This window comes from Podarcis cretensis, assembly GCF_951804945.1.
Source record: "Podarcis cretensis genome assembly, chromosome: 15".
Classification (NCBI taxonomy): Eukaryota; Metazoa; Chordata; class Lepidosauria; order Squamata; family Lacertidae; genus Podarcis; species Podarcis cretensis.
In genome coordinates, this window is record NC_137185.1 from 437,911 (window position 1) to 455,734 (window position 17,824).

Sequence of the window (17,824 nt, forward strand, 5' to 3'; positions counted from 1 at the left end):
AAGGTATTTAAGTATACCTTTACTAAGAAACCAGAGGCCTTCCTTCTGGGCATTGTCGGCCAGAAGGTGTTAAAGAAGGACCGAACATTTTTTATGTATGCAACAACGGCAGCAAGGATACTCATTGCCAAGAGCTGGAAAACTCAAGATCTACCCACACTGGAAGAATGGCAGATGCAGCTGATGGACTATATGCAACTGGCCGAGATGACTGGCAGAATCCGAGACCTGGGAGAAGAGAGGGTTGAAGAAGACTGGAAGAAATTCAAGATTTATCTACAAAAGTATTGTAATTTGGTTGAATGCTAAGAAGGATGCTAGATCATAAATAATCGCCTACCACTGAATTAGATTGAACTTGATGATAAGTGAGATTGAGGGAAACATAAACTTGTGGAGAATAGATTAAATTAACTGAATAAAATTTAAGAATATAAACAAGATGATAAATTGCTGGAAAAAATTTACAACGATGTAAGTGGGAGTGGGAGATGCGAGGGAGTCCAAAGAAGTTCTAAAAAATGTGTTATGATCCATGTTATATTGTTTAGTATTTTTGCATTTTGTATTTTAAAAAATCTCAATAAATATTTATAAAAAAAAAAAAGAACTTGGCTGGGAAACAGGGAAATGTAAAGATCTCTTTTGTTCCACTTGATGGGTGTTTGGTGGAGGGCAAGGGGAACCATGGGGCAGGGTCCAGGATGCTCAGATTTCTGCCACCAGACCTCCCCTTTCATGATGTAACTGTGATGTATGAGTGATGTGGTTGGGGGGGGCGTGTAAATCCGGATTAGCAGCTAATAAAAGTTTGGGTTCTCTTTTGTTTGGGGCTTCCATCTTGTTCCACCTGGTGGCAGGTGGGAGTCCTGTCGCGACAGTCTTCAATCAAGACCAAGCCTCCTGGCTGCTGTTTTGCTCTGGTATTCCTGGCTGTGTCCTTGTTTTTTGTCCAAGGTAGCGCTCAGATACAATACAAGCCATCCCCCTGTTTCTCCACCCAGGTTATTATTACAGAAGCTCAAGAATTCACCATTGCAAGCAGGAGGAGCACTCAGGGAGAGCGTGGAGCAGGATTGCGGGGCTTGGAAAGAAGATTGGAGCCCTTCAGGCAGGAGGGGGCTATCGGGGGGGGGGGCCTGGGTGGTCAGAGGCAGCAGCACTTCTGAGCATGACTTGCTGGAAACTGCAGAAGGAGAGAGTTGCTCTTGTACCCAGATATCCTGCTTGTGACCACTTAGGTGGCCACTGGGAGGACGGGATGCTTCTCTAGTTAAGTTCCCATTGGCCTGATCCTGGAGGGTGGAGCATGAGGCACCTAATCTTAGGGTCATGGGCTCAAGTCTCACCACGTTGGGCAAAGATTCCTGCATTTCAGGGGCCCTGGTGGTCTCTTCCACCTACGATTCCTTGGTTCTTCTGATGTACCTGTTTGCAAGGGGGGTGGCTTAGGGTGAGCCCCAATGGCCAGCTACCCACACGCGGCTGGGTGGAGAGGAAAGGTGGACAAGGCTGCTTGCCTGTTGTTGCTGGTCATGTTCTGGTTTCTTTTGACGAGGAAAGATGGGCCTCTCATCTCTATGAACATCATGATCAGGGCGGTGGGCCCATCTAACCCAGCATTGTGTTCTCACAGTGGCCAAATACCTCCAAATAATCCAGATAGACTATCTCTGGACCTGGAGGTTCCATCGGAATGTAATAAGAGCACTGCGCTCACAGTGGCCAATCAGGTGCCCCAAAGATAAGCCCACAAGCAGCATCCGAGGGCAACAGTATGCTCCAATTGTTGTTCCCAATAATAATAAGAATAATAAATTTTATTTATACCACGCCTTCCCTACCAAAACTGGGCTCAGAGCAGCTAACATCAAATATATGACACATTACCATAAACACATCTTAAAACACATCTTAAAATCAAGTCAGAATCAAAGTGAAATCCAATCAGATGGCAACCCACAAAATAAGAATGAGGACCTTAAATGCTCACCAGGCCTAACTGTTTATACTGATCTCATATGAGCCTGTGAGAAAGGTTGGGGGGCCACTTTCATGCCAAGTTCTTATAAGGAGAGAGGGGGAGTCAGATTGGACCCCGGCCAAAGGCCTGGCGGAATAGCTCCATCTTGCAGGCCCTGCGGAAAGATGCCAAATCCCACAGGGCCCTGGTCTCTTGTGACAAAGCGGCCCACCAGGCCGGGGCCACAGCCGAAAAGGCCTTGACCCTGGTTGATGCCAGTCTTATTTCCTTGAGGCCTAGGACCTCCAAGATGTTACTATCTTGTATTCAGAGGTAGGCTGCCACTGGACATGGAGGTTCTGCTATCACAATGGACCTCCTTAAGAAGAACCTAGATGGATCAGGTCAGTGGTCCACCTAGTCCAGCCTCCTGTTCCTACACAGCCAACCGGGTGCCCCCAAGGGAAATCCACAAGCACAAGAGCAACATTCTCCTCTCTTGCGGTTTCTAGGAACTGGTATTCTGAAACCTCTGGAACAAGACAGATCCAGCCCTTTCTTTGGGCTGTGGACCATGAAGCCTCTTTTGTTTCTCTAAATTGTTGTGCTCTCTGCCTTGGCTCGGGATCCTGCTTCCTGGGTAGCAACAGAGCGAGAGACAGGTGAAGAACTTCCTGAAACCAACAGCCTCTTATCAGCCACATCATCCCCATTAATCTCTGTTTTCCTCCTCCTCAGCTGACTTCAGCACAATGCTCTGTTTTATTGCCCATTCTGCGGCATGAGCGTGCTGCCAAGGGCAGAAGAGTTCACTGCCCGCCCCGCAGGGTTGGTGTTTCTCCTCCCCTGTTGCCACCCGAGATGGGTCTCTTGCTGGAAGAAAACCCTGAGGGCCGGCCGATGCCTAATGCCGTCGAGGCTAAACAGCCACAGAATCATAGAATTGTAGGTCTGGAAGTGTTTAACCTGCTGAAATGCAGAAATTGCAGCTAAGGAATCTTTGACAGATGGTTGTCCTCAGTTAAAAATTGTCCAAAGAAAGCAAGACCCCCACTTTCCAAGGGTGTCCGTTTCACTGCTGAAAAGCTCTCAACGTTAGAAAGTTCCTTTTTTTGGTAATTTGACTCCACTGCAGCCAGAGGCAGTGTAGTGCAGTGGTTAGAGTGTTGGAATAGGAGCTGGGAGAGACCAGGGTTCAAATCCTCCCACTCTGTCATGTTGGGTGGGCCTTGGGGCTCAGTCGCTGCCTTTCAGCCTAACCTACCTCACAGGGCTGTTGTGAGGATTAAACAAGGCCCTAAACGGCCCAGAATCCCTGAAGGAGCGTCTCCATGCCCACCGTTCAGCCCGGACACAGAGGTCCAGCTCTGAGGGCCTTCTCGTGGTTCCCTCACTGCAAGAAGTGAGGTTACAGGGAACCAGGTAGAGGGCCTTCTTGGTGGTGGTGCCTGCCCTGTGGAACGCCCTCCCACCAGATGTCAAAGAGATAAACAACTATCTGACATTTAGAAGACATCTGAAGGCAGCCCTGTTCAGGGAAGTTTTTAATGTTTGACATTTTATCGTGTTTTTAATCTGTTGGAAGCTGCCCAGAGTGGCTGGGGAACCCCAGCCAGATGGGTGGGGTACAGATAATAAATTATTATTATTATTATTATTATTATTATTATTATTAGGAGGGGGAGTACCGTGTATGTCACCTTAAAGCTCCCTGGAGAAAAAGCTGTGATATAAATGCAATCGATAATCACACAATCATAGACTTGTAGGGCTGGGAGGGACCCCAACGGTCATCTAGTCCAACCCCTTGAAATGCAACAGCAACAGATACAGTAAATGGAAACAGAATTGGATTTCCCCCCTCCCTCCAAAGGATGTTACGGGTGGTCCTATCCTGAGAGGGGCCACGTTGCCTCTAGGAAAGAAGGTTGGAGGCGTTCCTTGGCTGAGGGCCGTGATATTTAAGCAGGCTTGCAAGTGGATTTTAATTGTGTCTCGTGGACGTTGTTTAGGAGGCACTGCCTGGCAGTTTTTGCCCTCTTGTTTGGAGAATTTAATTGGCTCAAGGCAAAAACAACTTTCGCTGATTTACACAACCTCATTTATGGTCCATCACCGCTTTATGGCTGCTTTATCACCTTGGCAGATGCAGCCTGTGGTGGATGAGTAATGAGCAGTTCTGGGTTTGCTTTTAAAACGGGACTGTTTACTCTGCCTTGTGCAAAACTTGCTTTTTGCTATGACAGGGGCAATCAGAATAAGGGCCACTAACTGACTGCTGATTCAGGACTTTAAATTGTGCTTTTATATTAAATTTCCTTTTCTGCGTATACTGTAATGTTTTACGGTTGCTATGGCCATTGGCTAACGCGAATAAAGTTTTATCTGTCTCTCTTTTCGCTATGACAAGAGGCAGAAGAAAACCTCCCTTGCTGGGAGATCCAGGACCAACAAAAGAAAGGGGGTTGGACTTGATGGCCCTTGTGGTCTCTTCCAACTCTATGATTCTATTCTATGATTCTAAAGGACTCTTTTCACACAGCATGGTGTTAAACTTTGGAACTCCCTGCCACAGGAAGAACCTCATCTTGTAAAGTAAACCTGTACCATGGCTCCCTTTTTAATTGTCTTTTTCTAAATTGCAGCTCACCAACAGTTTGGGGCTAGAAGCACATCTCTGGGGTCTCAGGCAGAACTCATCTCATTGGGTTATTTAAAAAAAAACAACTGGACATGTTGAGGATATTTCACCTTGGCTCTTTTGTATGCAAGGGGTTCTAACACCGAGCTAAGGCCCTTCCTCATAAAATACCCCCAAGTATTTCCCCTTGAAACCAGCCCTTTACCTGAACTCATGAGGACTAGAATCTTACTTTAGTTCTAGGAAAAGGCCCCCCGCCTAGTGGCAGAGCTCCAACTTTGCGTACGGAAGGTCCCAAGTTCAGTCCCCGGTGGCATCTCCAAGTAGGGCCAGTGAAGAAAGACTCTCTCCCTGAAAGCCCAGGGAGCTGCTGCCAGCCAGAGTCTGCAATACTGAGCTGAGTGGGCCAAGGGTCTGGCTTGGAATAAGGCCACTTCCTCAGTCCCTATTTGAATCAGACCTTAACTCAGAACCATAAGGACCAGAATCCGGACTTGAGTTGGGACAGGGCAGAGGAGAACTTGCAGGTAATAAAGGATGAAAGTTCTGGGCCAATTGCTGGCGCTGCTGGCGTGGAAACAGGAGATCAGGTTAGTCACGGACTCTTCTGGTCTCCTTGGAGCAAAGAGGTGAACTCTGGCCCCTTAAAGTGTAACTTCTGTCTGCCCAGCCGCTGCCCTCTTGACCCCTGCCAGGGGTCAAAGCATCCCAGGCTTAAAAATTGATAGACAGCTCTCCCACGCTCCCTCGTCACCTTCTTTGTGGGTTGAAAGAGACCATGCAGGACTTTGATTTAAGGAGGGCCATCGCCCAGTTGCAGAACACCTGCCTTGCATGCAGAAGGTTCGACCCCTGATGGCCTCCCTAGGTAGGACTGGGGAGAGCGCTCGTGTGAAACCCTGGAGCAGGCATAGGCAAACTCGGCCCTCCAGATGTTTTGGGACTACAACTCCCATCATCCCTAGCTGGATCCCAGTGGTCAGGGATGATGGGAGTTGTAGTCCCAAAACATCTGGAGGGTCGAGTTTGCCTATGCCTGCCCTGGAGAGTCAGTTCAGACAGCACTGAGCAAGACAGAGCAGTGGCTCTGACTCGGTATAAAGCAGATTCCTGTTTAAACCAGAACAATGAGGACCAGAAACTTAGAATCAAAGAATCGTAGAGTTGGAAGGGATCCCAAGGATCATCTAGTCCAACCCCCTGCAATGCAGGAATATGCAGCTGTCCTTTATGGGGATCGAACCTGCAACCTTGGCATTAATCAGCAGCACGCTCTAACCAACTGAGCTATCCAGGCTGACTTGCTTAAAGCTTTAGGAGGGTGAATAAGAGCTTTATGCTAGAGCACCTATCTGGCATGCAGAAGGCCCCAGGTTCAACTCCCAACAGCATCTCCAAGCAGGACTACTGAAATCTCTCATCTGAAAGCCTAGGGAGTCGCTGCCGGTCAGTGTAGGCAATGCTGAGGTAGATGGACCAATGGACTGATTCGGCCTTAAGCAGTTTCCTATGTTTCTATTGAAATCATCCATTTATCCAGAACCATGAGGACTAGAATCTTACTGTGTTTCTAGTGGGATGAACCAGACATCTGTGCTAGAGCATTCACAAAGGCTCCAGGTTCAATCCCTGATGGCATCTCCAGGTAGGGCTGGGGGAGACCCCCTGACTGAAATCCTGGGGAGCTGCTGCCCGTCTGTGCAGGCAGTACTGGTACCTAAGAACATAAGCAGAGCCTGCTTGATCAGGGCAGTGGCCCATCTAGTCCAGCCTCCTGTCCTCATAGTGGCCAACCAGATACCCCAATAGGAGACCCCCAGGACCCAAGCATAAAAGCCACTCTCTGCTCCTGCAGTTCCCAGCAACTGGTATTCAGGAGGCAGAACCGAGCCATCCTGGCTAGCAATCCTCAACAGCCCTCTCCTCTTCCATGAATTTGCCCAATCCTCTTTTAAAGCCATCCAAGCTGCTGGCCATCATTGCCTCCTGTGGCAGGGAGTTCCACAGTTCAGCGATGCTCCATGTGATTGACGCACATTCCTTTCATCTTCCCCGAATCTATAATCTAGATCATGGATAGGCAAACTAAGGCCTGGGGGCCGGATCCGGCCCAATCGCCTTTTAATCCGGCCCATGGACAGTCCGGGAACCAGCGTGTTTTAACATGAGTAGAATGTGCCCTTGTATTTAAAATGCAACTCTGCGTTATTTGCTGGGCATAGAAATTCGTTCATTTCCCCCCCTCCAAAATATAGTCTGGCCCTCCACAAGGTTTGTGGGACAGTAGACCAGCCCTCTGCTGAAAAAGTTTGCTGACCCCTGATCTAGATGGAGCCCTGGTCTGACTCAGTGAGAGGCAGATTCCAATGTTCCTGAGGGCCAATTTGGGGAGGTGGGAAAAGCGAGCATCTCTGCTCTGTAGCTCAGCACTGAAGAAGCTTCCCAAAGTGGGGGTGTCGTGCTTTCAGAAATATTCAGGTGATCATCTCAGAGGGTGAGGAAGAAGCCGCAGCTTCTGCCATGCAAGGAGTGTGGTCTAGTGGTTAGGGGCGTCAAACGGAGACCTGGGAGACCAGAGTCCCCAGTCTCTGCTCCTGGGACCTTCCTGTCCAAAGGTCAGGATGTTGCAGTGGGTCGGGAGTGGGAGTGTCCTCCTCTAAATCAAGGCTTGGCCCATCTGGCCCAGGGAACCCTCTCTCCGGTCTATTTGCCCAGCATTCATTTCTTTTGACACCTTCCCTGCAGCCAGAGTCCCTTCACACCTGGAGGGCAAGACGGGGAGTGAGCTGGAAGGGGTCCAAGCAGGAAACTCAGTGTCCAGAATGGGAGCTGGCTGCCGTTTGGCTCCGGGGCCAGGCTGCTTATGTAACTGGGAAATGGGCACAAAGGCAGCAGCAGCAGCAGCAGCAGCAGAGTTCGACGGAAGGAGGTGGTCCTGGTAAAAATGCCGTCCTGTGCCCAAATTGCTCCAGATCCCTGAGGACTAGACTCTTGCAAGGGCTGGGATTTTAAAGGAAAGGACCACAGCTCTGTGACAAAGCACCTGCTTCGCCTGCAGAGGGTCCCAGGGTCAGTCGCTGGTGGCAGGGAGTACCTGGGGGAAAGCTGCTGCCAGCCAGTGCAAGCACCACTGGGTGGGGAACAAATGTCTGACTCGTGTGTTCTTTGGGGGTTGGACTAGATAACCCTTGGGTCCCAACTCTACCATTCTATGATTCTTAACATACTACAGTTCCCAGGATTCCTTAATGGGAGGCGATCATCTGCTACCAATGAATGGTGTAGTTTATTTTCTCCAAAACACTGGGTTTTACCTGCTTTTCCAGGCATCAAGCTATTTTTCCTTTCCTTTCCTCACAAACGCCTCTTAACTCTTCTCTACTTCTCTCTGAAGGTTCCAGCATAGGAAGCTGCTGCCCGGGAATGAGGCAGTGACTCTTTGGGGAGAATACCTGGTGTTGCTATCAGCACTGCCATTGGGGATTGTACCTGGGACACCCTCCTTCATGCCAAACCGGTGCTCAGCACCACTCAGCAACACAGCCCTTCCCTCAAAGAGGCGCTTTGGACTGGAGCAGGTTATGGGAGACGGTTCCACGGATGCCAGGGGGTGCAATTTGAAAGGCTCCTGCAGCTGCCAAACTTTCTCCCTGGATCCTCCTTGGAGTTTGAAATATGAAGGCCACTGCATGCAAACCCTCCGAGTTGCATTCCAAGGCACACAGAAACCCAGGCTTGACCTTAAACTGTGGAACACCCTGCCACAAGAGGCAGGGATGGCCACCAACTTGGATGGCTTTAAAAGAGGACTGGGCAAAACCAGAGGAAGAGAAAGCTAGTGCTTCCATTTCTCCCACTTCATATAGACTCATAATAGAGGTGGAAGGGACCCCAAAGTTCACCTAGTCCAACCCTCTGCAATGTAAGATTCACAACTAAAGACACTTTGCTCCACCTGCAGGGCTCTTCCACCTTGTTGGTTCCCATTTCATTTAGATTCCCGGCCCTGCACGCTGTGGCCGTCAGGTTAGAACAGGGGTAGGCAACCTAAGGCCCATGGGCTGGATGCGGCCCAATCGCCTTCTCAGTCCAGCCCACAGACAGTCTGGGTGTTTTTACATGAGTAGAATGTGTCCTTTTATTTAAAATGCATCTCTGGGTTATTTGTGAGGCATAGGAATTGGTTCATTCCCCCCCCCCCCAAAAAATATAGTCCGGCCCACCACAAGGTCTGAGGGACGGTGGACCGGCCCACAGCTGAAAAATGTTGCTGACCCCTGGGTTAAAAGATGCTTGGAGGGCCTCCAATTCCTGTTACGTATTATGTTAAATTACCTGTCACATCTGCCCTCTGTACAGCGCAACACCAACAGGGGCTTATCGGCAGCGTCCCCAGCAGTTGCTCCTCCTGCTGAAGAGGCAAGCTGCTGTTCAGGTGCCACAATTTGAGGTGGCTCGCCTCTTCAGCGTGTTCCGGAAATGGCAAAGGAAACATTGCTTCTTCGGGACATGGTGTTCTCTCTCTATTGTTATTGCCGTCTTTGGGGACTGCCTGGAAGATGGGGGGGGGGGGTTTCCTCTGCTAAGGGACTGTGGTGTCACAACCTTGACCCCCCACTTTTCCTCTGGGAGCGAAACCCTGTGCAGCTCAACAGCTGACCCTTCACCCTAAGCACTGCCCATAAAAGAAAACTGTGTCTTGATGGCTTCATTGCTTGGATCCTGCAGCCGCTGGGACAGGGCAAGGGAATTTCTCGTTTGTTGGGTGACAGGTGGTCCTCTGTCATGGATGCTTGAGTTTCCTGCATTGCTGGGGGTTGGGATAGATGACCCTCGGAGTCCCACCCAGGTCTACAATTCTAGGATTCTGTGAATCCCCGACGACTCTCCTTTTCCATGGCGAGGGGCACAGGACCCAGAGAGCGACTTACCTTGTAAGGTAGGACCAGGGGCAGGGGGAGAAAGAGGAAAGGGGTCAGCAGGACGATCAGGTAGTTCCTGTGCGCCAGAACCTCCCTCCACATGACGATGGGGGACGCTGCCTGCCTGGGGCCGAAAGGAGCTCTGGATCTCGCCTCCGAGGCTTTATAAAGGCTCCGGGGCACCTGGCAGCCGACCTTGGCACCTGAGCGCCCTCCTGCCAAGGAAGAAGAATCAGGAGCTGCTCGAAATCTTCCCAGGGAGAAACTCCTGCGCGCTCGCCAAGTTAACTCTTTGGCAGCCTCCCAGTTCAACGCTCTCCGGCGCACACCTGTGACTCAGGTGCGCGGATCCCGTTCTCCAGGTCGGGCTGGCGAAACCCGCCTCCAAGTTCCCACGCGCGGCAGCCGGCAAGAGCCTCGGCGAGGCGGCGGCGGCGGGGCCGCTTCAGTTTGTGGGCGTCTGCTGGCAGCAACTTCTAGGCCAGACTTGCCGCCCCCCAAAAGTGCCGCCCTCCAGAAGTTTGGGGCTGCAGATGCTCCCCGAGACGCATGGGAGGTGTTCCCAAAGATATCGGGAGGCGCACCACCAGGCTGGGGGCAGGCTCGATGGGGAGGATGCGCCTGTAAGCCGAATTGCAGCCCCAATACACACACACACAGCGCCTTGGCCTGAAACCGTGGAACTCACTGCCACAAGAGGCAGCGGTGGCCACCAACTTGGAGGACTTTGAAAGAGGATTGGGCAGATTCGTGCGGAAGGAGAAGGCCAGCAGTGGCTACTATTAGCCACAATGGCTGTGCTCCTTCCACTGTTGGAGGCAGTGAATGCGGGGGTAAGGAGGGTCTACACTGCATTTTCACACGTTCAGCTCCATCGTGAACTCCTGAATGCTTTCCAGAAGTATGAAACTTGTTTGTTTTGCTTTTTTAAAATTCTGCACGTGTAATTTGAAATAAAAATGGGCTGCAAGAGACTTTCTGTATTCTTATTTTTAGGGGGATCTGTTTTTCTCCTTTTTGCATGCTGTCATTCACTGGAGGGAATCAGCAGCCACTTCCCCCCCAGATTAGAGGAGCGACACTGCCAGTAATATTTGCAGAGCCCCTTGCTCTTTCTCCAAAGTCCCCTCCCTGTTTGACAACAACCCTGGGAGGTAGGCAAAGTTTAGATACAGGAATCTGGTCCAACCTCTGCCAACATTAGGCATTTGTATTGGTTCTGCGCCAGTCTAACTTTCGGCCCCAACCACAAAACTTTGGAACTGGAATTGGTCCCGTCCCCGTCCCCCCCCCCCATCTCCCACAAAGCTACAGTTCCCAGGTTTCTGGGAATGCGTTAAACCAAGATGTCTGTAATATAGGTAGGGGAGGGAGGGGGAGAGGGCTGTGTTTATTATGGGATGGGTGATCATGCAGAAAATATTATCACAGCCTGGTTGGCATAGAATGGCGACCTGCATTCTCCCCTTCACCTACCCACCAATTTAACCTAGAATTAACCTTTCGAGGAAAAATCCAATGTTTATTATTACTGTATTATTAATTGTCTGCTTCATGACCAAGTTATCGAAGCAGGGCACAGTGAGATAAACTAGCAAAGATTGCAAACTCAGGAAAACACCAGAAGAGTCTTGCGGGATCTGGCCTGTGGCTCTTCCAGCCCATCCTTCTGCGCTCACAGCAGGCGACCAGATGCCTATTATGGGAAACCTTCAAGAAGGATCCAAGCACAAGAACCCCCTCTTACGAAGGCAGAGCAGAGCCCTCGTGGCTAGAAACCATTGACCATAAAACCTGCATTTAAAAAATTTCAAACCGCGCCTGCTTTGCAATTTCTGAACGACTCTGTTATTTTAACTCCCCTTCTGGAAGCACCTCCACCTCCAAGACTAAATTTAAAATAATAGAACTGTAGGGTTGGAAGGGACCCCAAGGGTCATCTAGTCCAACCGCCTATAATGCAAGAATATCGGCTAAAAGGGTCCCATTTTGCAGGCTGGGGTTAAAGGTGGAGCTTCCTGGCTCTACTTCTGAAGGGCTGCATACACACCATATCTTATCACCCCCCCCCCCAAAAAAAAACCCCCACCCATCCCGGGAACTATAGTTTACTCTGCACTGTGCTACAATTCCCAGCACCCTGTAGTTCTTGTTTTGGGGAGGAAGAGCTCCCAATGTACTCAGAGCTTGCCCTTCTCATCTGGCCTCTATCTGCTCGTGGTGGGAGGAGGTCCAAATTGGGGATTCCCTTTCCTTGTGCTCCTGTTGCAGCCAAGGAAGGTTGAGGAGGGGGTTAATCCCCAGAGAAAGACACACCCTTCTCCAACACTTGATCCTCGGGGTGTGGGTGCACGTGCAGAGTGGGGCGGGTGTCGCAAGGCCCTGTGTGCCAACTCCTGGGAAAAGGACAAGGAAGTGAAGCACAACTGCATGCTTTCTCTGTAAGGGGTGAAACTGAATACCCAGAGGCAGCCTCCCCTCTCACGGCATCGCCCCACTCGGCACCTAAAGCACGTTCAACGCACGCTCAAATAATCCCAGGAACTGTAGCAAACTGTATAGCGGTTTGCCGGCGGCGCCGGGATCCTCTGCGAACGGAGCATCCTCCCGGGCGTCACGACGCCTTCCTTCGCCCCTGCTCAGACCCACCAACTGTCCTGGCTTTACCGGGTCTTCCTGGATCACAGAAGGCAACCCCGGCTTCTGTTTTCATCCCAGAATGTCCCGTTTTTAGGTCCAGGGCTCTGGTGCAAGTCCTGGACCAAGAGACACTCCCTCGGATGGTCGTCAGCATCGTCGCATCAAAGCACTTTCCCGTCCAGAGCTGTGGCACGACTCTGCGGATATTTGCCAGAGCGCCAGGCGAGAGCGCGCGAGCAGGGGGTGAGGGTGGGGAGGGCAAGTGGCAAGAGTGGGTGGGCAGGGGGTGTCCCAAATTTAGTTAGGAAAAGTTGGAGCGTGTGTGAGTTTTGTGGCTCAGCAGGAATTTGAACCCTGCTCTCTCCCGGGTCCCTAGTCCAGGAGTCCAACCATTACACCCCACTGGCTCTGTTTTTAAGCCTGGGAGCCACATTGTCTCACGGGAAATGTTTTGGGGGCCAGGGTCAGACATGAATGGGCTGGGGGCCAAAGTGGGTGGGGCCAGGGGCAAAAGCAGCAGAGGAACGGATGTGACTCTAACCTTTGTACGTTAGATTATATTTCCAGCCGCAGGAAAGTTAGAGAGGCACATCTCCAGGAACGCAAGAGGCAGGATCACAGCTCAAGGCCGCATTCCATCCAGCAAAAACATTCAAAAAGGGGGCAGAGCAGGGGCGACGGGGGGTGTGGCCTGGAGAGAAGGGGTGTGGCTAAGGGAGAGTGCTGAGGTCCAGATTGAAGGGCCTAGGGGGCCAGATTTGACTTCCAGGGCCGAGGCTTCCCATCGCAAGAGCTCTTTCTCGCTCTCTCACTCTCGCTCTCTCTTTCTTTCTCTCTCTCTGATCTGATAATTTCCTTATCTGACGCCTTTTGCAACATTATGGTGCAAAGTCAGCACATTATGTAAGATCATAAATCCATTAAAAATATCCCTGTAATAATCAAACCATCAAACTTGTGAGTGTGTGAAAGAGAAAGAGAGATCGCATCCCTTTGCTCTGCTTGGCTGAGGTTCACGTTCCAAAGAGATCTTTCAAGAAGCAAACGGATGGAAGAGGGAGGGAAACAAAACCTGCCATCACAAGGGTGAGCAGGAAGCTGGATCCTGTCCAAGGTCATGGTTTGTCTAGGGAGGGGGGTGGCTTTTTGCTTTCGCTCCCCCTCGCCCGCTCCTCTGCAGCCACACCTTAGAAACCACAGAGGCCTCTGCAGCTCGGTTTCTGAACAAAGAAATAATAATTAATGTGTCATAGTGGTGCCAAAGCCAGGGGGGTCTGGGGGTCTGGGCACCCACCATTTTTTTGTGGGTGCCCGGCATCTGCCCCCCACTGCTGCCACACACTGCCTGCTGCCATTACTGGCTGCCACCTGACCTCTGGTGCTCCAGGGTGGCAATGGCAACTAGATCAGGGCTAGCAAACCTCCAAATCTCCTGGTCTGCCCCACAGAGGACCCTAAGGTCCATGAACAACCATAGTTTAGAGGTCCCGGGCCCTAAGGAAGTCAGACTATCCTCCACCAGGGCCAGGGCCTTTTCAGTGATGGCTCCGACCTGGTGGAATGCTCTGTCCCATGAGACCAGGGCCCTGCAGGATTTAACTTCCTTCCGCAGGGCCTGTAAGACAGAGCTATTCCACCTGGCCTTTAATTTGATTTCAGCCTGATCTTTTATTTCCCTTCTCTTCCTTCCCCCTCCCCTTTTATGAAGATCACCCGCTCTGAGACCCCACAGCTAATTCTCCCCTGGCCTCCTTGCTGACCCAAGTAGGACCAATTCAGCCAGCTAGCACTGGGGATTATCTAATGCTTAAAGGTAAAGGTTCCCCTGACCATTAGGTCCAGTCATGGCAGACTGGGGTTGCGGCGCTCATCTCGCTTTACTGGCCGAGGGATGTGGCCAGCATGACGAAGCCGCTTCTGGCAAACCAGAGCAGTGCATGGAAACGCCGTTCACTTTCCCGCCGGAGCAGTACCTATTTATCTACTTGCACTTTGACGTGCTTTTGAACTGATAGGTTGGCAGGAGCAGGGACCAAGCAACAGGAGCTCACCCCGGCGCGGGGATTCGAACTGCCGACCTTTTGATCGGCAAGTCCTAGGCTCTGTGGTTTAACCCACAGCACCACCCACATCCCTATCTAATGCTTATTTCCCCTAAATTGATTTTTGAATTTTATTGTTATTCATGTTTTTACACTGTATTTTATGCTGCTTTTATAATTAAGTGTTTTAAATTTGTTGTTAGGCGCCCTGAGCCAGGTTTTTGAACCGGGAAGGGAGGGGTATAAATAAAAATTTATTTATTTGTTTGTTTATTCAGAGCAGGAGAGTTCACAACCTCTTTATGTTTTCTCCTCTCCAGCACCTTTTGTCACCAGAGGTGCTGCCAGGAAAAGGAACCTGGGACCTTTGACCTGCAAAGCAAGGGCTCAGCCCCAGAGCCGTTGCCCCACATTTGCCCTCCACGTGGGGCATGCACAAGGCCAGTCATTGTGCAAAGGATCCCAGAGCTCGCGCCCTCCACTTTTGAGGGCGTCACAAGCACAAACATCCGTCTCCAGCCCATCCTAGCCGGTAATGGGGTGGTTGTGATGGTTTTCATTTCCTCCAAATGAACTCTGCGCCTTCAGAGCTGCTCAGGAGGAAGCCTTTTTCTGCTGCTATAGCAATTATCACAGTCCTGTTCCCCTCCGAACAAGGCGAACATTGCGCTCTCCGAAGGACAATGCCAGTCGCAAGAGTGTTGCTCTGCCCCTTCACCAGAAGCCAAGAAACCTCATCATAAATCAGCCTCATAAATTACTTCTGGGAATAAAAAGGAGAAGGGGAGGAAGGCTGTCAAACCTTGAAAAGGGATCATTTATCTTTTGCAGCTGGGAGCAGGCCCAAGGAGCAAAGTCACCGCCCGGGAGTATTTATTTATTTCGTAAAACTTATATGCCGCTTGTGTTTTGTTTTTTAAAGTCGTCAAAGCGATTTACGAGAAGATTAAACAATAAAACCAAGGAAAAATCGCAGCAATACTTTAAAACACCAGAAAAGTTAAAATACTAAGAACGAAACTTGCAGCGGCTTTCTAAGTGCCTGGAGAGGCTTGTCTAAGCAAGAATGTTTTAAGCAGGGGCTGAAAAGAATGCAGGGGTCTGCTTGATATCAACCAGGTGAAGAAGCTCCATGGCCACCAGAAATGTCTTGTCTCAGCACACCCCTGTGGCCTCATGGGTGTTTCTGGGCCCCAATGTTAGACATTCAGCACAGAAACATGTGTGTATACATTTAAGAAGTTTCTGGGATTAATTGGCTGCAGCTGGCCGTTGCTATAAAGGAAAAAAGCTGAGTTTTGTAGCCTGCCTGCAGGAATAACACCCACCAGAGTTTGTGTTTATTGTTTTGCAATAAAGTCTTCGTTTTAGTTTGGGTTTTTACACCTATGTCTCCTGGAGTCACTCTGTCCTCTGCCACCAGCTGGAAATCCCCCTCCAACACCCAACCCCAGTTTTCCTCACTGGCCAGCATGGCCAATGGTCAGGGACAATGGAGCTGCAGGCCAAGAACATCTGGAAGGTCCAGCAGGGCCATTTCCACTGTTTCATCAAGATCATCAGAGGCTCTCCAGATCTAAGTGCCCAACTGTGCAGCACAGAGTTAAGCTGTGGAACTCCCTGCCACAGGATAATAATTATTATTATTTTTTATACCCTGCCTATCTTTGGGTGGCTCACAACAGAATACCAAAAGCACAATAAAACATCAAACGTTAAAAACTTCCCTGTCAGGGCTGCCTTCAGATGTCTTCTAAAAGTCAGGTGTTAGTTTATTTCCTTGACATCTGAAGGGAGGCTGTTCCAAAGGGTGGGTGCCACCACCAGGGCGGCTTTGAAAAGAGGATTTGGACCTTGAGCTTGTTTGGAGGTTCTAGCAGGGGAGCGCAGCTATTGTATACCCTTGACCGAAGAACGGTACACTCCTTCTATTTGGGATGGTTGTCGTCTTCCACGGAGCGCGTAGCTTCGGGAGGGATGCACATGGAGTGGTGAGGAAGGAAGGGGACACCCAATTGCAGAGTTTCGAGAAATTAAAGGATAAAGTGCAAGATTGGCTTCACTATTTTCAAATAAGGGAGTCTTATAATCTAGATTAAAAAATTGGTTTCCAGGTGGAAAAATCAAAACTAGAAACAGAATTGTTAGAACCCAAAGCTAAGACATTATCAAAAATGTACAACCTGCTGCTGAAATGGAACACTGAGGATGAAACGGTAAAATCTGCTATGATAAAATGGGCACAAGATATCGGTTATAACATTATGTTTGCTGACTGGGAACAGTTGTGGACCACAGGTATGAAATTTATGGCATGTAATGCCTTAAGAGAGAATATTATGAAAATGATATACAGGTGGTACATGACCCCAGTCAAGCTTGCAAAAATCTATCATCTGCCCGATAATAAATGTTGGAAATGTAAAGAGACTGAAGGTACATTCTTTCACCTCTGCTGGATGTGCCCAAGGATTAAGGCTTTCTGGGAAATGATCTACAATGAATTGAAAAAGGTATTTAAATATACCTTCTTGAAGAAACCAGAGGCCTTTCTCCTGGGTATGGTCGGCCAAGTGGTGCCAAAGAAGGATAGAACTTTCTTTATGTATGCTACAGCAGCAGCAAGAATACTCATCGCAAAGCATTGGAAGATACAAGACCTACCCACCCTGGAAGAATGGCAGATGCAAGTAATGGACTATATGGAATTGGCTGAAATGACCGGCAGAATCCGAGACCAGGGAGAAGAGTCGGTGGAAGAAGATTGGAATAAATTTAAAATCTATCTACAGAAACACTGTAAAATTATTGAATGTTAATGACGTTGGGATGAAATGAAGTGGTTCTAGTAATAAGGTAAAATAAGAATATGCAAGAAGGGATGGATATCAGATGAAAATTTGAAGTTAGAATATGTGAGGATAAATAATTAAGGGTAAAATAAGAGGTTATGAATTTGCTGAACAAATTCTTAAATGGAATACAAAAAAGGGAGGTGTGAGGAAGTCACGAAAATAAGTAAATGAATGTAATAAAAGAGGGATTTTTAGTTTTCATTTTTTCTTTTTATGTTGAATTTTGGTTTTTGTCTTTTTGTATTTTTTCTGTGTGTTGTTGTTTTGTAACTCTTTTCTGTTAAAATTTAATAAATATTATTTTAAAAAAAAGAGGAAGGAAGGGGACCCCCGCCTAGCCAGCCAGATCAGCCGAGTCAACCCTGGCAATCAATGGGGTGACAGATTCCTTATTAAAGATTATATAAGATTTTGCAACTACTGGACTCTTATCAGGAAGAAGAGGACAAGGCCGGCCTTGGTTTTCCAACAATATCTTGGAAATGGAATTGAAATAAGTAAACCGCTTTGAGGTGTCCTTTACAAACAAGCAGTGCATAAACTTTGTGAAATAAAATTAATAAAAGATGATGGAATGAACCTTCAGAAAGAAAAATATAAACTTATGCAGGATTAAGCATTCTGAATATATATGGGTCAATTAATTTTTTTAAAAAAAGACAATTCTAATATAAACTTTAAAACCTTAAAATGAAAAGATGTGATGTTGGCATAGAAAAGTGTAAAACCTGTGTGTGCTTCCCCATTAAAATATTTCTAAG

The 17,824-nt window shown here is 49.0% G+C and overlaps 1 protein-coding gene across 1 annotated transcript in view; it reads right to left on the minus strand.

The window, feature by feature from the left end:
* SLC13A2 (solute carrier family 13 member 2) overlaps window positions 1-9,754 on the minus strand; it is a 29,434-nt gene extending 19,680 nt beyond the window's left edge. Inside the window, exon 1 of the mRNA XM_079955965.1 lies at window positions 9,536-9,754. Within this exon, the coding sequence (XP_079812091.1) occupies window positions 9,536-9,628 (93 nt within the window). The 5' untranslated portion in view covers window positions 9,629-9,754. The remainder of the gene's footprint in view (window positions 1-9,535) is intronic.
* Window positions 9,755-17,824: the final 8,070 nt, after the last annotated feature.